This window comes from Eleutherodactylus coqui, chromosome 2 (assembly GCF_035609145.1).
Source record: "Eleutherodactylus coqui strain aEleCoq1 chromosome 2, aEleCoq1.hap1, whole genome shotgun sequence".
Taxonomy (NCBI): Eukaryota; Metazoa; Chordata; class Amphibia; order Anura; family Eleutherodactylidae; genus Eleutherodactylus; species Eleutherodactylus coqui.
The window spans coordinates 237,927,986-237,954,145 of record NC_089838.1 but is presented as its reverse complement, the minus strand read 5'-3'; the positions used below and the strand labels follow the sequence as shown (position 1 = coordinate 237,954,145).

At 42.1% G+C, this 26,160-nt stretch overlaps 1 protein-coding gene across 1 annotated transcript in view; it reads right to left on the bottom strand.

Moving 5' to 3' along the window:
* ADAMTSL3 (ADAMTS like 3) overlaps window positions 1-26,160 on the bottom strand; it is a 398,680-nt gene that overhangs the window by 172,013 nt on the left and 200,507 nt on the right. The window contains exons 4-5 of the mRNA XM_066592680.1: window positions 9,917-10,044; window positions 4,933-4,978 (exon numbers count right to left, since the gene is read on the bottom strand). Of these exons, the coding sequence (XP_066448777.1) occupies window positions 4,933-4,978; window positions 9,917-10,044 (174 nt within the window). The remainder of the gene's footprint in view (window positions 1-4,932; window positions 4,979-9,916; window positions 10,045-26,160) is intronic.

The following is a 26,160-nucleotide window of genomic DNA, read 5'->3' as shown; positions in this document are numbered from 1 at the left end:
TTGAATAATCGAGTTGGGACCCATTACCTTTTGCTATTTATGACATAATCAATGCCCGTGCCAAATTTCATGTTTCTACAACATCGAGAAGTGAGAGAATTAGTGGCAATGATGGAAATCGAACGATCTACGTGGGGGGGTCGTAACTGTCGACGACGCACGCACGCGCGCGCGCCATTTATCGTAGCATAAATGTACTATGCCTATAATCTTCCCAGGAGTGTACTCAACAACTTCCCAAAGTTTCATGGCGATCGGATGAATGGTGTAGTAGCGCATAAAGGACAAACAGACAGACACACACGCAGACAGACACACACGCATACATTCAATTTTATATATATAGATGGTAGTCTCCTTTATAAGCAATGCTTCTCGGGGAGGATATTTCCGAAAAAGGAATTGGACAGTCTGCATGGCGGTGCAGATCCTATGTCACTCTGTACCAAGATGCCTGTGAATTCTTGTGAAGCTGCAAAGACTGGGCTCTGTTCTATGCATGAGTCTTTGGTCACTTTCATATGGCAGTACTTTGATCAGTATTTTGCATCAGTATGTGCAAGCCAAAGCCAGGTGTGGAATTTACAGAGAAAACATATAATGGATAGATTTCCATCTGTTCCATGTGTAGATTCCACTCCTGGGTTCGGCTTACAAATAGTGATGCAAATCACTGCCCAAAATACTGCCGTTTTAATGTGTCCTCTAGAGCTAATATTTTTTAACTCTACAGAGAGGTATGTGTCATGGTAAATGTCTTTGCAATGAAAGAATGGGATCTACGGTTCTAATAATAAACAATGGCATAATTATTGTATATATTACACATCAGAGAAATATGTATGCACAATAGATCCCCACTGAACTCCATCAATGTAAACTTGCTCCTGGCCGCTTCCCATGAAACACTTGACGAAAGGAAACAACACATGAAACCAATTTCACTGTAAAATAATTCTAGTTTTCTGATTAGTGAGACATTTATTTTATGTGGGACCACGCTCAATATTTTAAAACTCTATGCTGACTCACGCCTGATGTAGCCTTGTTTCCATTTGTGAATGGGGCTTGTTTAAAAAAGGAAAGTTCAGCAGACGGGACATAACAAAGATTAAAGGGACACGCAACATGTGTTATACAACAAATATGTTGTCATAGACTTCATGACTAACCGGGATTGCCAGGTCAGCTGTTTAGAATCAGGCAGTTTTAAAACACCTACGGACCAGCAGTGCGGCTTTGTAAACCATAGTATAAAATGTTACCATCCCTACCCCACCTAACGCATTGCAAAAGAGATTGGAAACAGTGTTACATAGTGCAAAGGGACTTCCAACAGTAGAGGGAGAGATAGAGTTAAAGTAATGGTACCTGAACCTGTTGTACAGTCGGTACAACATGGTAAAGAGTCTGTGAGAGGTGCAGCATCCCCAAGAAGGATGGGTGACAATCAACTCCTCAGCTGATGAAGTAGTGGACCAAAAGGAGGATCCTGACACTGCTTTAAAGGAGAACCAAGGACTTGGCAGGATGAGAGAAAGGCTTTGTAAGGCAACGTGTTTCGTTGTTGGATTGACACCTTCCTCAGGCTAATTACAGTACTGCACAATGGTGGACATTGAAAAAAAGTGGGGAAAATGGCAGTGTTTGACATCAGTGGATCAGTTGTTCATGTGTTCTCCAAAAGTAGACTGAGAACCAAGTAGAGAATTACCTTTCTGCAGTCTCCTGCTAATTACAAATTTGCAAATATGTGGAATTGTGGGAAGTTGGAGCAGTTCTGGAGTCGGATGGTGACTTGATTATCTATGTGTATGGTGTTTCCATCAAGCTGACACACTATTTTAGGTTATGTGGAAGATCTACCTCCGACAAAACCAGTGAAAATAGCAGTGGCATGTATGTTATGCCTGGCTAGGAAGTTATTTGCTCAAAGGTGGCTGCAGGAATCTGCTCCCACACAACACAATTTTATTGATAATGTGAACTGGAGTATCGCTATAGAAAAATACGTATATTTGAAACATAGAGCTATTCAGAAATTTGAAGATCTCTGGGCCCCATGGTTAGATGACTCAGGCCTAGCACAGTTTAACTTAATTAGAGATAAGATTCTATTTTTTTTTTAAGGTAGTCTTGAGTTCTCTTAGGATGGCTAACGTGTGGGTGTTGTGGGCTGCAAGGGCCTGCTTGATGTACATGGATTTTGGGTCTCTAACTTTACTTGAACAAGACTCGGACTGCTAATGCCACAGCATTAGGTTTACTTTCAGCGAAGTGCAGACTATAACTTTCCTCCTTATTACTACTGTTATTTTGGGATGCTGGATTTGTGCACAAAATTGTGGTTGTTGGAGATGGGATGGGAGGGGGGAATTTGTTTGTTAAATTGCAAAACATTAATAAAAAGCTACTTGATTTACAAAAAAGTGCAAATATGCCAGACTGCAAAATAAGGACAGGGCCGGCACATCCAAATATTATATAGTGATCTAGTGCTACTCCGGAGGAAGATATGATCTTGATCCTGGTTCTTTGTTCCAGTGATGTTGTGATATTCCAGACATCATTGGCATACAGTAGTTTATGCAATTCTTAACGGCTTGAGAGACAAGAAGAGGAAAGGGGGGTGGGGGTGGGGAAGGGGGGGGGGGATGCTTTAGAATATAATGTATAAGGGTTGTGCCCTATTATTTCTATATGCCCTCATGTAACCACTGGAACAGATAAGGGACCCAGAACAAAAGTCAAAATGGGACAGACTGTTAGGGCATGTTATCATCCTGAGACATATTTTACTAAGGGGCCTTTCACAAGGGTTGAATTTTCTGCATTCCGCACCTCAAGTCACAGATTTTGCTGCAGAAAGAAAATGGCTTAAATCAGCCTGCAACTCTGAATAAAAACCCACAATTAGCCCCACAAAACTGGGGTTGGAATTCTGCAGCTGCAAATTCCATTGCGCCCCAACAGAATTACTTGTGAATGGTCCCTCAAAGTTTTAGGAGAAATGGGCTTTTTGGCCACGGGACTGGTCCCTCTTGCGTTGTTTGCTATATTAGACAGAGGGAGCTATACAGAGGCTCATATTACTGTGAGCGCTCTCATTCTATTGGGCCCATAGCACCACAGGCTGCTGTAATCAAATCGCTAATTTCTTTGGCCCCATTTTTTTCTTCACATTATTCTCTCAAACAGCCGTCCAACATTTCTTTGAAATGAGATGCTGATGCTTTTACACATAATTAGAGTTCTTTTCTTCCTTGAGATCTAATCAACTTTTCCCCATATATACCTTTTTGGTCAGTTTCCTCCATCTTTTACAGTTAAAAAAAAGAAACTAATGGAAAAAAATGAAAGCTAAAGTAAATCCAAATTGTTTTTAAAGGAAATCCATTTTGATCTAAAAGCAGCAAAAATGGGCAGTTTGTATTTACCATACCAAACATAAAAATAAAGCTTGTGGTGGGGGGCTGCGGCAATTGATTTCAGTGACAGAGGTAACATTCTAGGTTCATTGCTCCTTTTCCTATTTTTTACAGGAAACCTATCTGCAGATACTTGCTGCCTGTAGTCACCGACAAGCTGCCTTATTGTAATTCACTATGCAGGATTCTGAAACACTGCGGCATTTCAAACAAAATATCATTTTAAAGAGAGGAAGAGTAGGAGAAGAATCTACCTGGCAGCTCCCCTCTGGTCTCTCCCAATTTGGCTGAACTTGCTTGACAGGTCCCTTCCTATCTGACTGAGAGCAGACTAGCCCTAACGCAAGTTGTGCCCTTGAGACTTGGTGCAACTTGCATCAGACAGGACACGGACATTAGTCCATGCACTGGCATGTTTTATCTCTCATCTGTGAAATGGACAGGAAAAGAACATGCCATGAATTTTGTCACGTGGACCATCAGTCCGTTTGAAAAAACGGCCATGTGCGTAGCCTCATAGGCTATAATGGCATCCGTGGATGAACAAATACAAAGAAGGAATACACAAGTGTGCTGGAGGCCTTTATGTAAAGGCACCCTGGCAGGCATATACTATAGCAGAGCCTGGCTCCTACACACACACTATGTGCTACTGTATGATACCCCATCAGCTGCAGCATGTTTGAGATATTCTCCCCTTTATCAATGCTTCAAGAAGAGAATATCTGTATTAAACAGTATGCTACAAATGAAATCAGAGACAAATGACGGTACAGTAGGGCTCCAGGCAATTGTAAGTATCCTCATTCTTTTTTCTCCCCCCAAAAAGTTGATTTATGAGAATTTCTTTGATGTTTCTTGATGGTGAGGGTGTCTTTATCGATTGTTGACGGGATTAACCATTCTAGGGAAATTCATTGTTCTTTCTTTTTGAATGTCCCGTTTAACCTGTCCAGGCATTACTGCCATGAACGTATCCATGCATTGCTCTCTTCTGCACCTGCTCCCCGTGGCACATATGGTATTTCATGCAGATTTTGACCACAGGAGGCCAGTGTTGTGTTATAGGAAGGGAACGGCGACCAATCTTCCCTTCTCATACTCTATCAGAATTAACCATTTTAATGTGTGCTATAAACAGATTTATATATGCTTTCAAAGAAATATTTCAAGGAAATCCTTCTTCTTTGATGAGCAAAACAATGTCTTCTTTGTGGACAATAAATGTCTAAATATTGGCTACTTTCAGATACAAAAAATTGTTTCTTAAATCCTCTCTAAAGTGCAACTTCCTCTTGACACACATTGTGAATCACGGCTTGGCAGGAAGACTCAGCCGAGAAGAGACATTATCGGGAAGTGTGAGTACAAAGCCCTGGGCTGTCGATTAATTTAAGTGAAGTGAAGGAAGAAGTATAGGAAAACAGAGACAGGGACTTGCACCAAGTTCAGAGCTTGGAGACAATAAAAGAGCGGAAATTAATAATGGCATTGTCAGACTTACGTTATTGCTGCATGTTCTGTAGCGAATATTCCGACCTTCACAGCTCCTGAAATACATGTGGTGGAAGTCTGAACATCATGTGTTATCGCGTAACATCAATATTTATCAATGAATGATTCATACAATTTAATAGAAAACAATGAAAAGAACATATAAATTGTAATGTTGAATTAAAATAAATCTATTACAAGAGCATCTGTGAGATGTACTACACGGGTGATATTTGCAGTGCCGAATTGTAGTGCATGCTCTATACTAATGAATGGGGCTCTCTGCATTAATTTGCAAAGACTGCATGCTTCAAATTGGCACCTCGAACAAAAGTTAGGAGTATTATGCTGCAGGTGCCACATTTTACACTGCTTCTTATTTCTTCTATGAGATGAATCCATTCTAGAACAAAAAAAAGACTAAAAAAAAGCAAGTGCGACCCTAGCCTATGGGTAAAAAAATAATTTATGCCTAAATTTAAAATACCGTATAGAACGGTGTCAGTTATAGAATGCCGTCTCCACTGAAGGCAATAGCTACAAGTGCTGTAACCACAAGGCACTCAAAGATTTCGAGAAATCCTGCCTTCCTTTATATCAATACTGTCATACAGACAACAAGTCCGTTTTTTTTTGTCATTTTTTACAGAGAATTTATTTACATGTACATAGGAACACTTTTTCTATAGTTAAAATTTAAGTATTAGGGTGACTACCCACTACAGTTTTTTTTCACTGTGAAATTCACAGCGTTTTTTTTTTCTGCAGGGGTCTATGAGACTTGTAATGTTAAAATCGCGATCGCACAAAATCGCAATTTACAGCAAAATCGCGATTTTGCACGATCATGATTTTAACATTACAAGTCCCATAGACCCCTGCAGAAATAAAAAATGCTGCGAATTTCGCAGTGAAAAAAAACTGTAGTGGGTAGTCACCCTTAAATATAAGACTTTTCATGTGACTATTGCACCCCTACGCTAGTCACATGATCAAATTCTTTGGGTGTAAGACAATGGAGCGAACCCCCTCTGGCCACATTCAGGACTATTTCGTTTAAACATGTTGAGTTTGTATCATACTGTAATATTTGCCAGACTTAAAAGGAACCTGTCACTAGATTGATGCTGCCTGTGGCAGCCTGAAATCCGGACCGGAACGAATATTACTGACATGTATGTTTTAATCTGAAACACTTTTGTATTTAAGAAAAAAAAACATGTCTTAAAAACTTCACTGGGAAAAGGAAGAAGAAGAGGCACAGGGATGCCCCCCCGCCCCCCCCCCCCCCCCCCCTGTGACTCCCGGACCATTGCAAGCTGCTTTTTAAAGTAGGTTTTTTGGAAACACGGCAACATTTCACAATAGAACACACATATCAGTTTTGTAAAGTCTGGTGCTGGCAGCATGAATCTAGTGATAGTATTTGTTTTATGATGTTGTGGCACATGATGTGAACTGTGCAGGTCCCTAAGTCGGTAGACTGCTTTTATTTTCATTTGATTCTATACAGGCTTTACTTCCTCTCCCAGATGACTTTAGTGGCCCATATACAGAGGCATAGCTAAAGACTCAGGGGCCCGGATGCAACAATTCAGCATGGAGGCCCCTACAACTTTCCTCTACATCGTTGGGTCTCTTATGAAGCCCATCGATTCAACACCGGCAGCTAGGGACATTGTTACCATCTTAAAAGATTAGGCAGAGGCTAAATGTAGGGGGCCCCAATGCAAAATCTGTAATATGGTCCCCAACCATCCATGTGCATTTATAATACTGGTGCTTTCTTGTATAATAGAGAGGCCTCTGGCACCCTTGAATCTCCAGAGCCTGGTAGTACCTGCTACCTCTGCACCCCCTATAGCTACGCCCCTGCCTATATACCTTTACTAACATAGTGATAAGGAAGTGCGTCTGACTGCTGTGATTTCCAGAGAACTCACTGGTGGCCGTTCCACTAAATCATAAGAATACATGAATACATGGGTGTAGCAAACATCTCACATCTTTTTCCCTGCAGTATAATGAGTGCTCTTTTGCCTGGCCGTGTCCCCACAGTTTTTTTTTTAGTAAGCCAGATAATGAAACCCCCTTGACATATATATATATATATATATATATATATATATATATATATATATATATACATACATATATATATATATATATATATATATATATACGCACATACATACAAAGCAGGGGGTCTGTAGCAGTAGGAGATGCCACTGACATTTTAGGACAATCTGATGGGAATAAAGACATGATGTCATTTATAGCAGTCCCAAACTCTGGACTTGCTGGACGTAAGGAATGTTTTAGAAAAAATGCATGGTAATGTCTCAACAGTCTGTCTGGTTGCCTTCTGTCTTTTATCAACCCCAGGGATGAGAAATGACAGTCAAAAACAATCAAGATAGACATTCCCCCACTTAGCAGCTAATACATTAGAGTGAATCTGTTAACAGAAGATTCATTTCTGCTTTTTCTTACTTTTCAGCAGACTATTCAGTTAAATCCTTTTTTCCATGAATCATATTGTTGATTATATCCCACCAGCCAAGAGATAATCATGAAGGATGCGAGAATATTACCACATTGTTTAAAGTGACCCATGTAGGTTTAGCTCATAGTGTAACAATACTAGAGCATAGCCTCCGAAATGCTGGATATCTACAGAGGGGCTAGTTGGATTTTATGCACAAATTCATTTCAGGGCAAATTTGAAAATATGGTAAACTAATTATTGGTGAAAATAAGGAAAAACATGAATCTTAAAAACAATAATCAGAAAAAGAGGCTATAATATGTACAGTGAATAGTAAAAAAATAAGATGGAGCCAATCTTAGTCTGCTGTATGTCGAGAGGAGAAGCTAGTCCTGGCACAGGAAGATAGCAGTATGTTATACTGTATATAGCACAGGTAAGGAGCAGCACATGGAGTACAGACAGCAAGCAGTACTGTACATACAGCATAGGGAGTGCAGTGCATGTAGTACAGGTAGAGAGCAGTACAATGCGTGCAGAACAGGTAGAGAGTAATGCAGTACATACAGAACAGGTAGAGAGTAGTGCAGTACATAAAGCACAAGTAGACAGTAGTATAGTACACGCAGCACAGGTAGAGAGCATAGATAGAGAGTAGTGCAGTACATATAGCATAGATAGAGAATAGTGCAGTACATATAGCATAGATCGAGAGCAGTGTAGTACATGTAGTACAGTTAGAGAGCAGTGCAGAACATGTATTACAGGTAGAGAGCAGTGCAGAACAAGTATTACAGATAGAGAGCAGTGCAGAACATGTAGTACAGGTAGCGCAATGCAGAACATGTATTACAGGTAGAGCAATGCAGAACATGTAGTACAGGTAGAAAGCAGTGCAGAACATGTAGTACAGGTAGAGCAATGCAGAACATGTATTACAGGTAGAAAGCAGTGCAGAACATGTAGTACAGGTAGAAAGCAGTGCAGAACATGAAGTACAGGGAGAAAGCCGTGCAGAACATGTAGTACAGTTGGAAAGCAGTGCAGAACATGTAGTACAGGTAGAAAGCAATGCAGAACATGTAGTACAGGTAGAGCAATGCAGAACATGTATTACAGGTAGAAAGCAGTGCAGAACATGTAGCACAGGTAGAAAGCAGTGCAGAACATGTATTACAGGTAGAGCAATGCAGAACATGTATTACAGGTAGAAAGCAGCGCAGAACATGTAGTGCAGGTAGAAAGCAGTGCAGAACATGTAGTACAGTTGAAAAGCAGTGCAGAACATGTAGTACAGGTAGAGCAATGCAGAACATGTATTACAGGTAGAGCAATGCAGAACATGTATTACAGGTAGAAAGCAGTGCAGAACATGTAGTACAGTTGGAAAGCAGTGCAGAACATGTAGTACAGTTGGAAAGCAGTGCAGAACATGTAGTACAGGTAGAAAGCAGTGCAGAACATGTAGTACAGGTAGAAAGCAGTGCAGAACATGTAGCACAGGTAGAAAGCAGTGCAGAACATGTATTACAGGTAGAGCAATGCAGAACATGTATTACAGGTAGAAAGCAGCACAGAACATGTAGTACAGGTAGAAAGCAATGCAGAACATGTAATACAGGTAGAAAGCAGTGCAGTACATGTAGTACAGGTAGAGAGTAGTACAGTACATGTAACACTGTACTATCTGAAAAAAGAGGGTTTGGTACGGTGTTAGCCAGTAGAGCAAAGTGTGGTTGTTCCCAGCAAGAGAAACCAAGTAATCTTGTAGATATGATACCTTTAATGGCTAACAAAAATACATGATCAAGGGTCGATGGAAGAACCCAAAAGCTCGCTATAACATCATGTATTTTTGTTAGCCATTAACAGGTATCATATCTACAAAATGACCTTGTTTCTCTTACTGAGGACAATCACACTATACTATCTGTACTATAGTTGTCACTACATAGTCAATCGGTGATTGCATCACATATTGTTGTAGTATTGAAGCGCTTTACTATGATTCAGGAAGGGTCACTGTACTGTAAGTTGAAAATAATGTAACCTGAATGACCAATAAACCGTTCTGGGGACTTCTTAGTAGTAAAGAGGGTCCTGAATTTAGTTATTGAAGAGGGAGTATTTTTCACATACTTTTGCCTTACTGCATTTTCAAATGCTATATGGCTGATTGTACATTGTAACTACATTTCTGTTGGTGAAGTCCTATTACTATACTCATGCTAGTCAGTGATACGTAATGTCCCAATGTTACCATTTGAGTATATGAGTCAGTAATATGGAGTGTGATGTTACTTGAAAATGAAATAAATAAGAGAGCACCTCATTTGGGTTGCTGTAATACGCAGCCTGCAACCTTGACTACCCTACATACTATTACAACTAGTTAAAAAATCCAGTCACCTTTTCATTGTTCATAGGCAATTAAGCAAAATGCAATAAATAACTAATTTGAGAAAAGCAAGAACGGAGTCTCTTGAAGCCAAAAATTCTTACTAACCGGCCATTCAAGCATCTTCGTAAAGAGTATGAAGCTCCTCCACCACAGGTCCGAGAACAGTCACTCCAGCTCCCCCAGGCATCCCAGCCATTGTCTTTGTCGTTGTCGGAACGGGTAATTCTGGAAGTCTGTGATAAGAAACACAATAGTAATGATATTAATAAGAGTTGCAGTGTTTATAAAAATTCTATTTAGCATGGACTATAACTAGCGTTGGTAACACTAAAGAAATGCAAAATGAAATGCCTTGAAAAATGGTCATATTGAAGCATTAACATTTATGCAGTTATACTGTGTCATTCGTGATACAATGGCATAGAGGGCAGTGTATGGGCACAAAGATTTTCTCTCTGGCGTGCCTTGAATCATCGCGTTGTGCAATGTGTCCACGGAGTAGCCTGGAGTGATATTTAGGTATGTAATGCAAGATAGATCGCAATCATATAGATCACTTAATGATGTGAGACATTGTTAAAATGATGGCCCAATTATTTAAAAAAAGACAAGCCCATTTAGCCCCAAACCCCTGATGACGCCACTGAGATGGTGAAACATGTTGTGGGGGATGTTTGTTGCTTTTTAATTTCAGTAAACTTAACAATAATGTTTAGCTAGGATGTCTCCATCTTTATGTATCTAGTTATGTAGGAAATCTGAAATATACCTGTAAGGCCTCGTTCACATAAGCGTTGTTTTGCATATGTGTATGTGGTGCAAAACAGAGCAGCACAGATGTGCAAAAAAAGTGCGGGAATGAAGGTCCGTGCCCATTGCTTTGGAAACAATGGAATGTCGGCAACCCCTGCAGTTATTCAATGAATAGGTGAGTGCTGTCTATGATGAGCTAAGTGGTGTTACCAATCACAGGCAGCGCTTAGGTCTCATTCAATAAATAGCTGAGCACTGTCTGTGATTGGCTGAGCGCTCAGCCAATCAGACACAGCCCTTTTAGGAGGTGGAGATTTTAAATCCCCGCCTGCTGAAAGAGCTTCAGTTCAGTGCCGGCAAGCCAAGTGGCTAGACGTGCCGAGCCGCAACAGCGCCGGAGAGGTGAGTATATATATTTTTTATTTTTTCCAGCAGCTAGGGATGATTTTCAGGGAAGGGATTATATTTCAAGCCTTCACCCGAAAATCACTGCGGGGGTTGCTGGTATCCCATTGCTTTCAATGGGGCCCGCCGGCAGCGGCTGCCCCATTGAAAGCAATGGGAGAACATTGCCTTGCTTTGCCACAGCTGTCACAACTGTGACAGCTGTGGCAAGGGATTCTTTACTCCCCGCGGGGAGTGCCATCATTACTGAACACTGTGACAATGCTATCACAGTGTTCAGTGATGAGGGGACTCCCCGTGGGGAATCTTTACGTGCAGCACAGACCTATGTGGTGTACGCACGTCCTACCTTTTGCAGGTGTGAGAATTTGCACACCTGTAAAACACAGACATGTGAACACACCATAGAAAAACAATCGTTCTAATAGACGCAAGGTTTTGTGCGCACAAATACACGCTCATGTGAACGATTAGAGCAGTATGTGGAGGATACTGGGTTTTCAAATACCCCTTTTTAATGCATACCAATAAAGATTATACCTCATAGTAGAGGGATACCATAATCTGGGTTATATTGCCGCAGGCAAATTGTGAATTGACTGTTAAAATGATGACACAATTATAGAAAAAAGCGCTGGTCTGCATATCCACATCCTATTGGATCTATTGCTGCTGAGCAAAATTCTACACATGAGCATGAGGTTCTTAGTAAACATTTTGACTAAACTATATGAGCTCACTTACAACTTCACAGCGTCCAGTTTTAAATCGCTCCCAACTCTATTACATGCAGCACTGATTATTGCACATAGACAACCCAAAAGCCCAGCGCCCCTGTTACCAGGCTAAGCCCCGTGGGTCGGGACCACAAAACCCCACAGGCAATGCACGACAGCAACAATGGCCGGCAGACAGCACTGCACCATGCGAACAGACCACGGACGCTCACCTTTCCATGTAGTTTCAGACAATAGACAGAGAACAAATACCGTCTGTACTGCTCCTACAATGATGGTGTGTCCCCATAATTATGCTCTAATACCATTCAGTAGTTCAAAGTTCTCATTATAGTTATTTTTATGACTAATTAGGAAACTGTTTACATATCAAAGCCCTATTATTATGTCATTATGGGAAATGCTCCGTCTACTTCTTGTCAGCAAAATACAGCCTACTGTCTACTGCAGTCTATACGTCATAAAAGAGGAATACAATACATTGTGTCCCAAAAAGTCATGGTGGGGGTTCACATGATTATGCTGTTGGAATGAAACACGACAAACACATAAAACAGATGATATAGGAAAGACAAAATGGCAGATTAACTAATGCCGTCTAAGGCCTTAGTCAGACGGGCGTTTTTAGCCGCGATTTGCGCATGCGCATGCGTCCAGCGATTTTATAAAACCATTGCTTTGCAATGGTATCGGACACATGAGCGCTTTTTATGCGCTCGTCCAATAAATTATAGAACAGAAATCGCAGATCGCACCTATGTGCGATCTGCGATTCCTGTTCTCTTCTCTATATGCGCTCAAGGGGCCGGCGGCAGCAGCGCCGACCCCATTGAGAACATATAGAATACAAATCATTCTTCTCTGCCACAGCTGTAACAGCTGTGGCAGAGAAGAACGATGTTTGCCCATTGAATTCAATGGAGCCGGCAATACAACTGTCTCCATTGAAAGCAATGGGCTGCCGGCGAGCGCTGGATGAATTGTCGGGAAGGGCTTAAATATATAAGCCCTTCCCTGCAATTCATCCTAAAATGTGTTAAAATAAAAAAAAATTGTATACTCACCTTTCCGCTGCAGCCGGAGTTCTGCCGCTGCCGCTGTCAGTTCTCCTGAACTGCTTCTCGGCACTATTTAGCCGGCGGGGCTTTAAAATCCCCGCCTGCTGAATGAGTTGCCTCTGATTGGTCACAGCCTGACCAATCAGAGGCAGGTTTCACTCACACACCCATTCATGAATTCATGAATGGGTGAGTGACTGCTGCCTCTCATTGGCTCAGCGGGAGCTGCCCCTGATTGGTCCCGCTGAGCCAATGAGAGGCAGCAGTCACTCACCCATTCATGAATTCATGAATGGGTGTGTGAGTGAAACCTGCCTCTGATTGGTCAGGCTGTATTGCCGGCTCCATTGAATGCAATGCGCTGGACAGCTCCGGCCCGTTTCTAATGAAACGCGGCTAGGAGCAGATTTTCGGGCGTTTTTTCGGCCGATTTTTTGGCGCCGGTCACGCGATTTGTGCATGCGCATCCGTCATGCGATGCGCAAATCGCGCGAAAAAATGCCCATGTGACTAAGGCCTAATAGTTATACAGTGCAAACTTAGCAGACTTTTACACAGGACAAGTGTTGGGCATTTAAGCGCCCCATCGCCGCCCCAATGGATGGAGGGGGAGCGCATTGGAGATCTCTTCTGGCCACCCGCCTCCATTCAGAGTAAACAGGCATACGTTCAGAGATGAATAACTGCCTGTTCACAAAGACTGACAGTCACTGGGTTTTTAGATAAAGTGGCTTGGTCTTCAGCTTGACAAGTGAGCGATACGTGCTCTGTCAGATCCCATGTTTGCATAGGACGACAATCACTCATAATGTCCCTTTTGAGCAATTACTCGGGCGACTGTCGGCCCGTGTAAAATTAGCCTTAGGCCTCATGTCCACGGCAAAACAACATTTTAAATCCGCAGCGTTTCTCCCGCACGCGTGATCCGCGCCCCATAGGGATGCATTGGACACCCGCAGGTAGTTAAATACCTGCGGATGTCATTTTCCCCTGAGGCGTAGATTGCGTGTGCAGGAAAACACCCACAGCATGCTCCATTTTAGTGCGGGTCTCCCACGGGACCGCTCCCGCAGGCTTCTGCAGAAGCCTATGGAAGCCGTCCAGATCCGTGGCACACCCGCAGCTGAAATAGAGTGCACGGCACATGCGCCGGGCCGAAGAAAGACGATCAGGCAGCGACAGAGGGCAGATCCGCAGCGTCTGGATAGGTAAGCGATTCTTCTTTTTAGGTCTTAGGTCCGCGGAAAAGGAGGGATCTGCTGCGGGATTCTGCATGGAGAATCCGCGACAGGCCTGATTTTCCCTGTGGACATGAGGCCTTAGGCCTGCCTCACAAAGGCATTTGCAAAAACGTAGCGTTTTTCAACGCTGCGTTTACTGCAGTTTCAGCAGGGCTGGCATGTGTTTTGCCAGCATTTGGCTGCATTTTCAGCCCCGCTCTTCAGGGCACCGGCAGGCTTCCGTGCAGTCCTCCGCGCCAACAGACTATCTCTTGCGGGTAACGGGGATTGAAAACCCCACCTCCAGCTAGAGATTGCTCTGATTAGTTCTCGAGTGCTGGTTCAGCCAATCAGAGCCAGTGCTCAATGCACCAATTACAGCCGTGATCGAGTGGCTATTTGCACCTGTGTGAGCAGTCCCATTGAGAACAATGGGAGAGTTGTACGGCGATTAGCGTGGTGCTGAAAGCACTGCGCTAATCACGGTATAAAGTGCCTGTGTGAGGGGAACCTTAGACTAGACAGACTTAAAATGCCCAAGATTATCACAATAGCTCTGCTGAATGATAAATCTGTTTCATGTTAAAACTGTCTAGCCTAACTGCATACCACCTATTAGTTAGCTTAGTTTATGAATAAGGTGCAATTGGTGCATTTTTGGTGCAACTTTCAGGCCTCTCCCCTTCTAGGAAGGAACACCTTGTCAGACAAATGAGAAAACAGTGTCAGAAAGTATCTAAGGGCTCTTTTACATGGGTGTCGTTTTCACGCAGAATAGGCGTGTCAAAATATTGTGTCTATTAGAACCAATGCTTTCCTATAGAAATGTTCAGATGAAGACATTTTAGACGCACAAGAAACTTGCACCTTACAAAGATAAGACATCCCTGACTACAATGCACGCATCTAAGTTCCGAGGCACGTGAAAAGATAGGACCTGAACTATCTTTGGTGTGTGCTGCACAGCAGTTTCCATAGACTCCTATGAGAGCTGGATAACACCCAACACGCAGCTCCAGATTGTGTGAATGTGGAATTTCACTGCTAATTAAGCTTGGGACTTGATAGCTTGTGTAAAAGAGCCCTAAAACATGTTCAACAGTATATACTAGAAAACTATCGAATTTTCAGAAGTAAATATGCCCAAAAGACTCAAAATTTTTCATATTGGCGTTGGAGTGAGTGCGTATGCATGGTGGCGAGAGTACACAAGATGGTGACGGTTCAAAGGAACTTACAGAAGAGCTTATTTACTATTGAAAATCCAATAGTTTTCTGCTGTGCATTGAGCCAGAAAAAAATTGCAAACATGCTTTGTACCACATTTTCTATGTGTTTTAGACACTTTCGGACTTTCATTTTTCATTTTGTTGAGTCCCGCAAAGGGGCGTTTCTTCATTGAAAAAGTGGCGTGACCTAGGTGTGACAGAAAATGGTAAAATTTTGACGTAAACTAAGCCAACTCAAGGGTGGTATAAAGATAGACTAAACAGTCTTAAAATTCGACAGAGCTAAAGTTGGCACATTTTAAGACTGTCTAGTTTAAGTTTGCACTTTTAAGTATTAGCATAAGTAAATAAGCCCAAGTTTTTTGTGGCAAGTACAATGTCAACCTGTGCACCGTGCGTACCGTTGTGTGTTTAACCACCACACAAAAATAACATTCATCGTTGGGACAGACATTCAGAAGATATGAAAAGCCTACTAGACAAAAAGCACTCAGGGACACCATTCATTAGTGACGAGTCAGTTGAAGATATTCGAAGATGTTACATTCACAGTCGAAAAAAATCAAGGTATAAATCTGCTCAATAATCAAACCTTCCAAAAAGAACTGTTCAGAGTTCCAAAAAACCAGGATAGGGGATGACTTTATAATTGGTGGGAGTTCGACCGCTGAGATTCCCACCAATACAAAGAATGAGGCTTCCAAAGATCCCTGCTTGAAAGAAGCAGAGGATGCCCATGCATGCCACCGTTCTATTCACTTCAGTGGCAGAGCTGGAGAGTGCCGAGTGCTTGTACTCAACACTTTCTGGCACTCCCGTTTAATGCCGACCCATGTAGCAGTCCCCCAGCTAATGCAAGGTAATACTGCCAAGAAGGACATTATAAATAACTAAAGTTATTACTAACATTATTGTGGCACAAAACACACCAACATGTTCTAAAAGTAATGGCTTGAGCCAAAAAACACTGTATGATAAATTTGATGCAGCTTTTTTTTCACCTTAGTTTATAAAATGTTGTTAGATTTTTACTTTCACTCTTGAGTCTTGACCTCTTGTTTAAAGGTGTAAAAAGAAAAAGTGAGAAAAATGGTTTATTGTCATATATACTGCTGAAATGGGTTAAGAGTTCAGACCTGAAGTTTGTTCTCCCCCCCCTCCTCAACCTCTCCCTCACCCCCCCTGGTCCAACCCCCACCTCTCATTCCTCCCTCCCTTTCCACTCTTCTCCTTTCCCTCCATCCCTCTACTCGTCCCCTTCTTTTTTTTTCTTTCTTCCATACACTACAGGTTGGGAAACTGACAGACACAGTTCTGGAATCTCAGAGGACTGTTTGATGGGCATATGTCATGAATCCCCGGAACATAACCTCTGTTACAATTGCCTTGAACATAGGGTTATTGTGATGTAACTTGTATGCGAAGCCAAGTTTTTAACAATTGTTAGAGGGAAAACTTTTCAATAAAAACAAGTTGAAAAAAAGGTGAGAAAAACTATGGGGCAGATTTATTAGGAGGGGTGTTTGAAATACAAGTCCTAACATGCTTTCCGCCAATACATGATACGCCTAATATATCAAGCAACGTATGCCTCCTCATATATTAGATGTAGCTCAGCCCATCTTTGTATCTACACAGAAATGTTATCCAGCTAGTTCCCAGCATAAACTATAGAGAAAGTAGAGATGAGCGAACGTGCTCGTTTAGAGTAATTACTAGATCGAGCATCGTTTTTTTCGAGTAACTGCCTAATCGGGCAAAAAGATTCGGGGGCGTCAGGGGTGAGCGGGGGGTTGCGGTGGGGAGTGGGGGGAAAGAGAGAGCTCCCCCATGTTCCCTCCTGCTACCCCCCTGCTCCGCCCCGCTGCCCCCCGAATCTTTTCACCCGAGTAGGCAGTTACTCGAAAAAAGCGATGCTCGATCGAGTAATTGTCCTAAATGAGCACGTTGGCTCATCTCTAAGAGAAAGGTGTCAGTCCACGCTCCCACCCAAAAAGCAACACCCCTTTTTAGAAAAGTGGCATAAAGCGGTGTAGGGGACAAAAAAGCACAACATTTTTGCACAAACTAGCCTTGCACAAAAATTAGTCACTTTTTTCCGTTCATAAATCCTCCCCTTTGTATATTAATATACTAATTATGAGGTCTTCTCCCTCGCGTAGTCTAGTATTCTACTGCGTTTTCACTTTTGTACTTCAGTTAAAATACTGTAATTAAAGGAACATTCAGTTGATGAGAGCTCTATGACCTATAAGAGCACGGACGGAGCATATGTGTATTTGTATTTAGCTGGGAATTATTAAGTGGTCTAATTATTCCTAATTGTGGCAGTTTGTGTTTGTTTAGGCAGCAGGACCTTCCTCCCAATGCCCAGAGCTGTTGCTAGCATTCAACACGGAGCTAGCCATCTCGTGAGCGGACTAGGAGCTCATAGCGAGGCCCTCACTATCTGACAAGAACCAGACTGGCTCCAACCATACAAAATTAATGATTTATTGTTCACAGGTATTTTATGCAATGCATGGTTTTGGCTAAATAGCACGCTACGACATAAAGCAGAGACTTTCTTCCCAACGGTGTGATGATTGGTGCTTTTGCTCATGGTACATATTTTAAATTATGGAATACTGCATACCGAGCTCATTAATTATAATTGTATGCAAATAACAATACAAGAAAAACTAAAGTTTTTCATTAATCTTTCGTTTGCTTAAACGAGGGCTGGAGAAATCCAAGCCGCCAGGTGACCAATGTTCCTATTATACTGTTAGGCGCCATTTTTTAAGGAGTGTATTTGTTATTTCAAAAAGTTACATTTTTTTCTAATAAAGTTGCATACACTCATCAAGTGAGATTCCATGTAGGCTAGCGTATTTACAGATACGCTATCAGTGCCTAGCTACTGGGTACAATTGTGTCCAGAAGCATTCCAGCCATTAACAAGTATCATCAGCTGCTGGTACCCACACTAGAACGGTAGGTCCCCCATCATTTTTCCTTCCCACTACCAGAGCTGTGGTGGGAATGAGTTGAATGGAGTGGCGGCCAAGCAAGAGATCTTTACTCTATGAGAGGTTCAGGTATTGTGATTAGAGATGAGCAAGCACCCAAATGCTTGGGTCTGTGTTATTCTAGTCGAGCTTTTCGTAGAATTCGAGAGCTCTACTCGAGTAACGAACCCCATTGACTACAATGGGAGACTCGAGCATTTTTGGATGTGGGACACCGGGTCCCGAGCCTTTTTTTCCTTGGTTCGTAGGTGTTTGTTCTCTTTCTCTCTCCCTCCCCTGCCTGCCTGCCAGCCCAAAAATTTGCCATTAGCGCGCACTGTGTCGTGGCGGGGAGGGGCTAAAACAGCACGTCACAGCGGGGAGGAGCCAAAAACTGGTGTGGGGTCGAACACGACGTGATGCTCGTTCGAGTAACGAGCACCATCGAGTATGCTAATACTCGATCGAGCATCAAGCTCAGCAGAGTACGTTCGCTCAACTCTAATTGTGATGTCACTAGGGAGGCAAACATGAGGAATTTCATTTTCTCAGTTTAAAATCCCATACAACACTTTAATTCTCCATCAGTCAAAAAACTATAATCACTGAACCACTTAATTCTGCTGCTATTCCTCATTACAATCCACACGTAGTCATGCAGACTTTCATGCAGATTCCACAGCGACAGCTTCCTCTGCATGTTACGGTGCATCGTGTGGCCTAATTCTGGCCCATGTAAAAGGTCCCTAATGAAGAGTCAGATGCTGGAGTCCCAATCAGTCCCTGGTACAGGAGTGGGCTGAAAGGTTCCCCTACTACATAAGAGGATACCAGAATTATACATACCCATACACATTAGTTGTGAACTCGTGGGCTTCAAGGTACAGTGCTGTGCAAATGTTTTAGGCAGGTGTAGAAAAATGCCGCAAATTAAAAATACTTTAACCCTTTCCAATCCAATTTGTATTCTGGTTTTCCTAGGGGGCTTACTCTTTTTCTACCGTTATACAATGGCGCTATATGCTGGCTAAAGCCAGTACTGCATGAGGCGACACATTGGATAGGCTCTGACAGCAGAGAGGCTGGCAATATACAGTAAGAGAACCCCGACGGGCGTCTTCCAACATTGGAGCTGTACAGCCTTAAATCATAATGTCTTCAGAGGTCAGACAGTGGATTGGAAAGGGTTAAAAATAGAAGTATTAACAGTTTATTTTTGTAAATTAGCAAAATGCAAAGCGAGTGAACTAAAGGGAAATCTAAATCAAATCCATATCTGGTCTGACCACCCTTCACCTTCAAAACAGCATTGAATCTTTTAGGGCTTATTCCAATGTGCGTATAACGGCCGGGTGTGAAAACAGTCAGGTTTATGAATAACCAATTATACCAAACAGGTGAGAATGATCATCAATAGAGATGAGCGAGTATACTCGCTAAGGCACATTACTCGAGCGAGTAGTGCCTTAGCCGAGTATATCCCCGCTCGTCTCTAAAGATTCGGGGGCCGGCGCGGGTGACAGGTGAGTTGTTGCGGGGATCGGGGGGGAGAGAGGGAGAGAGATCTGCCCTCCGTTTCTCCCCGCTCTCCTCCGCTGTTCCCTGCCCTCCCCTGGCCCCGAATCCTTAGAGACGAGCGGGGTGATACTTGGCTAAGGCACTACTCGCTCGAGTAATGTGCCTTAGCGAGTATACTCGCTCATCTCTAATCATCAACCTTATATGTAATGCATCAAATGAAAGAAACATCCTGCTTACTTCCCTTCGAAACAGGAAGACATCCAGTAGTGCCATCTGCTCAGAACTGGCAGAAACCAGTGGGACCCAAGTACGCCCATCCACTGATCAGTGTCTGCAAACAACAGCAAAGGTTCTTTGCAAGATAGGAATTGAGGATTTGGTCAGGATTATTGGAGTCCTCAGTGCTGAGAAATACAGGAATTTACTTATCCATTATGTAATACCATCAGGGAGGCGTCTGAGTGGCTCCAAATTTATTTGCAGCAGTACAACAACCACAAACATAAAGCCAAGGTCATTAAGAACTGTCTTCAGTGTACAGAAGAACAAGGAGTCCTGGAAGTGATGATATGGCCCCAAATCATCAAGTCTGTCTGGGATTACATGAAGAGAGAGAAGGATTTGAGCAAGTCTACATCTATAGAAGATTTGTGGTTGGTTCTGCATGATGTTCGAACAACCTCCCTGCTGAATTCCTTCAAAAACTGCATGCAAGTGTACCTAGAAGAACTGATGCTGTTTTGAAGGCTAAGGGCGGTCACATCAAATATTGATTTGATTTAGATTTCTCTTTTGTTCATTCACTTTGCATTTTGTTAATTGACAAAATAAACTATCAATTCTTCTCCTATTGAAAGCATTCTTTCTTTGCAGTTTTTTTCACACCTGCCTAAAACTTCTGCACAGTACTATTCCTACAATATACAGCTATTGTACATACATATTAAAGACTCCATCTGGCATCTGAATGAATTCATCTTGGTGTATTCATAAAAACCTATGAAATTAGACACATACACAAGTGCTAATTTACTGTCTAATATATGTTTAGCCTAATTAGGTTAACCAACTTACCGATGATCGGTAATGCTATTTGTCAAAAACTAAAAGGCCCATTCCTTGTACACATATTTTCACAGAGACACATGCATTTCCAAAGATTTCCTTAAAAGCTTAAAAAAAACATAAAACTGGGGTTTGAAGGGAAACGCACTTCCCTTGCCAATCTGTGCACTAATCCAAGTGGTATTTGAAGCATCACAATGTGTTTTTATTGGCATGCTGGTTTTATTTTCGTATTTTGTCCTGTGCAGAAATCATATGCGCTCCGATTCCTCCCAGTTGAATCAGCTGACGTTTAACCCTCAACCTTTTGGGTTTTCAGCAACAGCTTGCAAAGCAATTTGCAATAAGCTTCTGAGTTAGCATACGACAAATCACACTCAACACGTTTAAGAGGAAGCTATTTGTTAGCATGACCTTTATGACGCACCGTCAGCAAAATGGTTTATATTGGACAGTCCCGTCGGGAAACCATTTTGAAAAAAATCTGCATATATTAAGAATTATCTGCATATATTTATAATTATAATTATGTAGCATTGTAGAAATTATGATGAGTCTTCACTTTTTTCTTTTAGTAAGGACTCTATGGAAGACCACAAAAAACAGCTATAATTTGTACAATACAAATTGTATAGGCAAGTATGGAAACTGAAATGTAACAGTTTGAACATTTCTTCATGCATAAGTCCCAAGGCATAATGGTTCTTCCGCTGGTCACCAACTTTATTTTCTCCCATACTGCATAGTTAATTTAAAAAAAGAGAGAACCAAATTGAATATATACACCAATCAGCCTCCTGCTCAGTATTGTGTAGGTCCTTCTTGTGCTGCCAAAACCGTTGCGAGCTGTCGAGGCATGAACTTCATGAGCACTGCCATTTTGTAGATGCTCTGACACAGTTGTAAGGGACTCACCCTAAAGGGTTAAGATTGCCTTAGAGATGGGATACCTGAAATTCTAATGACCTCTATTGGCCAGTTTGAAAAACTGCACTCAGATATTGCCCCCTGTGTAGTGTGCTGTGATTGGCTGCCGGGAGGTCACATGTTTGGAAAGATCCCACAGGTTCTGGGGCACTAGATAAAGAAGGAGAGTGCAGGAGACCTGTGAGCTGCTATTGGGTCACTGAGGTGTGATAGCCTGTAAGATGGCCATAGGAACGGCAAGCTGAGCAGCAGTAGCTGCTGAAAGGATGGAGGTAGCCCTGGTTGCCCAGTCAGAGACTATCTAGGTCTGCCAAGGTACCACAATAGTGATAGTTGGAGCCAAAGCTGCAGAGGAGCTGCTGACTGAGGAGCGACGATCTGCAGATATTGAGAATTTTTGCAGTATTGGGTTGTAAGTGAGGTTGACCTAATTAAAAGCGAACAGTGTGCACACTAACTGTGAATTTGACTAAGCAAGCCTGCTAGTAGGGTAACACAATAAACATAACTCTTTTTGACATTGTTTATGGTAAGGCTTGTATACATAGTAGAGGACTGTGACTTTTACCAGAATGAAGCCTGGAAGTATTGAAAGACAGTATTAGAGTTTTGCCAATCCGTCAGCTGCAGACAGTATGCTAGTTATTAACAATAATTGTGCAATAAACCATGATTACTGTTCTAATTTACTATGTTGAAATTTAAGTTGCATCCTGTAACCTGTGTCGCATCCCACAGTCATATGGCCATCATAATTTGCCCCTTGTGAAAGTCACTCAAATTCTTATTTTTGCCCTTTTTTCCTGCTTCCAACACATCAACTTCAAGAACTGACTGTTCTCTTACCGCTTAACCCTTTCCAATCCAATTTGTATCCTGGTTTTCCTAGGGGGCTTACTCTTTTTCTGCTGTTATACAATGGTGCTATCTGCTGGCTAAAGCCAGTACTGCATGAGGTGACATATTGGATAGGCTCCGACCGCAGAGAGGCTGGCAATATACAGTAAGAGAACCCCGACGAAAGTCTTCCAACATCGGAGCTGTACAGTCTTAAATCATAATGTCTTCAGAGGTCAGACAGTTGATTGGAAAGGGTTAATACACCCCTCTACTTCACAGGTGACAGTACAGAAGGTGACTATATTGGTGTCTATAGAAGCATGATGATCCAATATGGTCATCTTTAGAGATGAGCGAGTATACTCGCTAAAGGCAATTGCTCGAGCGACCATTGCCTTTAGCAAGTATCTCCCCGCTCGAGACGGAAGGTTTGGGTGCCGGCGGCGGGCAGGGAGTTGCGGGGGAGAGCGGGGCGGAATGGAGGGGAGATCTCTCTCTCCCTCTCTCCCCCCTGCTCCCTCCTGCTGACTGCCGCTAGTCACCGCTTCCCCGCGCCGGCACCCGAACCTTCCGTCTCGAGCAGGGAGATACTCGCTAAAGGCAATGCTCGCTCGAGCAATTGCCTTTAGCGAGTATACTCGCTCATCTCTAGGCATCTTAGTTGTTTGCTGGCTGTTCAAACATATTAAAGCAGTGTCTGGGTCACTCAGCGATCGAAGAGATTTTTGTATATTTGCTATTTTATGTGGTTTGCACTCAAAAACAGCCAAAGACCATCAATATGAACGTTTGTCTAGTAAAGGAATGAAAGGCACATTGCTAAAAAGGTCAAGTGGAAAATCCTGATCCCTGAAGAGTAAAAATAACCTAAACGATCCTTTTTAATTCACAGCTCTTTTGAAAAACAATATTACTCTGTATGAGCCAGACAGCTACTGATTGTTAAAATGTCATTAACCATTCAGTCCAGAAGTTCATATTGACAATTTTAACAACTAAAAATTGTGTTCACGGTTCCTCTCTCTGCGGGGCTTCTCCAAAAGAAAAAATTGAGTTCTGTATTTTTTACCAAGAAAGAATATGAAATGCGATCCACTTAAGAGTTGCATGCTTGACGTGCCGTGCGCCCCGCAGGCTATAGAACAACACTTTGCTCTTCTGTGAAGTAACCAACATTCATGAAACATCTCATCTTCAAAAAGTGCCCCATGCTGAGTTAGTTCCAGGACATCTCAAGTTTTTAGTCACAGTTAAAGAATGGCTAGTATGTTTCTTAACTGAATTTTGCCTTTTTTAAGTAGATCACCCCTGCACTGGCTACTGTCTATACCCATTTTTTAGAATAGTAGTTGGATATACATTTCTGGATAAAAAAGGCAATTTCTAAATCACAGCATGTAACAGCAGTGAGGAAATGAGGAGTGTAAGGATAGGGCACGAGAAGTATAATGTGACACTCAAGACCTCATGCCCCTGTGTGGAATTAAAGCACACCTGTACTTAAAATGCTACATGATAGTTGATTGGTCCTATTAATAAGTTTATACTGGGACCATAGAGATTCAAGTTATGCTTTGCAGTAGTTCTTTCCAACTAAGAATTGAACTTGAAGCATACCCACACTTTAAGATGACTTTTCAGAATAAGCTGCATGTGTGTGTACATGAGGCATAACTAGAGGTTTTTTACTGTTTCTTTCCAAAGCCCTTTTTTTTCTGAAAAAACTGAAAAACTATTTCTGCCATATACATGACTTGTATATGACATGTATCACCAGTTTTTCTCTCTGCAGCATTCATCTCTAGTTTTTAGTTGTCTCTGAGCTGGTGGTTGGAGTCTACTATTATGATGTCTCTTATACACAGCATATGGAGGAAACAGGAGACTCTGCTCTATGCAGCACACACACACAAATAACTGGATAGTGTAGGAGATTATACAGAAGTACTGAGCAGTCTAGATGTCATTTCAGAAGCTGAGGGACTGTAAATCACTCTCCATTACCTCTAGCAGCACATGTGTGGGTGTCCCTGTTTCTCTCCTTCCTCCTCTGCACTTTAGCGGGATTTTTCATCATGAAAGCATCATTTTAGGTAAATAAAATGATTTACACTTTTGTTAGTAATCACAATGGCTAACACGCAAGCAGACATTGTCTCAAAGGGTAGTGACTAGAGATGAGCGAGCATACCCACTAAGGGCAATTGCTCGAGCGAGCATTGCTCTTAGCAAGTACCTGCCCGCTCGAGAGAAGAGGTTTGGGTGCTGGTGCGGGGGAGCAGTGAGTTGCGGCAGTCAGCAGGGCGGATCGGGGGGAGAGAGGGAGAGAGAGATCTCCCCTCCGTTCCTCCCCGCTTTCCCCCGCAGCTCCCTGCCCGCCGCCGGCACCCGAACCTTTTCTCTCGAGCGGGCAGGTACTCGCTAAGGGCAATCCACGCTCGAGCAATTGCCCTTAGCGAGTATGCTCGCTCATCACTAGTAGTGACCATTTAATGGTTTTTGGAATAAATAAGATAACAACTAAATCAAACTTTGACTAAACTGTCATCAACAAATAAAAGATTCTTTAATGATTGGGTGTGTTCGATTGTATCTGCTTTAAACAGGATTGTAAAAATGTTTTAGGCAGGTGTGGAAAAATCTGCACAGTAAAGGCTCAGTTACACGCAAAGACAATCTTTCAAATGATTGCAAGATTGACAGTTCTAGAGATCATTTTGCATAAAGTACTAATGAACACTAATGTCCATTAGCACTTTATTAGCCTTATTTACGTGTAAATGAGACTCTGGGAGCTGCTTGCTGAACACAGCAGGTGGTCTGAGCTCTGCAATTAGCTCCATTGTTCTTGCATGGGCTGTCAAGGGCTAACAGCATGAATACAATGTAATCAGCCGCTCCCATACAGAATACAGCATGGGGTCTATGTTATCTCTTCTCTGGCTGAAGGATGGATTTTAAGCTCACTTAAAAATCATCGTTCAGCCAAAGAGTGAAAGATGGAAGCATTTACACACAACAATTATCGCTCAAAAGCCATTGTTTGAACAAATTTTTAACGATAATTGCTGTGTGTAAATGGGGCTCAAGGAATGCTTTCAAAATGAGAATTGTTTGTTTATTTTTGTTTATTTACAAAATGCAAAGAGAAATCCAAATCAAATCAGTATTCAGTGTGATCACTCTTTGCCTTCAAAACAGCATTAATTCTTCTAGGTACACTTGCACACAGCTTTTGAAGAAACTTTGCAGGAAAGATGTTCCTTGGATAAATAACCATAGATTTTCTGTGTATGTAGATTTGCTCAAATTCTTTTGTCTCTTTATATAATCCCAGGCAGAACAAATTTCGAGCCAATCATGTACCTCCCTGATGCTATGGCATGATGGAAAAGTATCTGCTTGTATTTCTTATAATTGAGGACTCCAATAATTCTGACTAAATCCCCAATTCCATTTTCTGAGATGCAGCCCCAAACTTGCAAGTAACCTCAACTATGCTTCACTGTAGCCTGCAGACACTCATTATTGTACCGCTCTCCAGCCCTTCGGTGAACAAACTGGTTTCCGTTACAGACAAATATTCCATATTTTGACTCTTCAT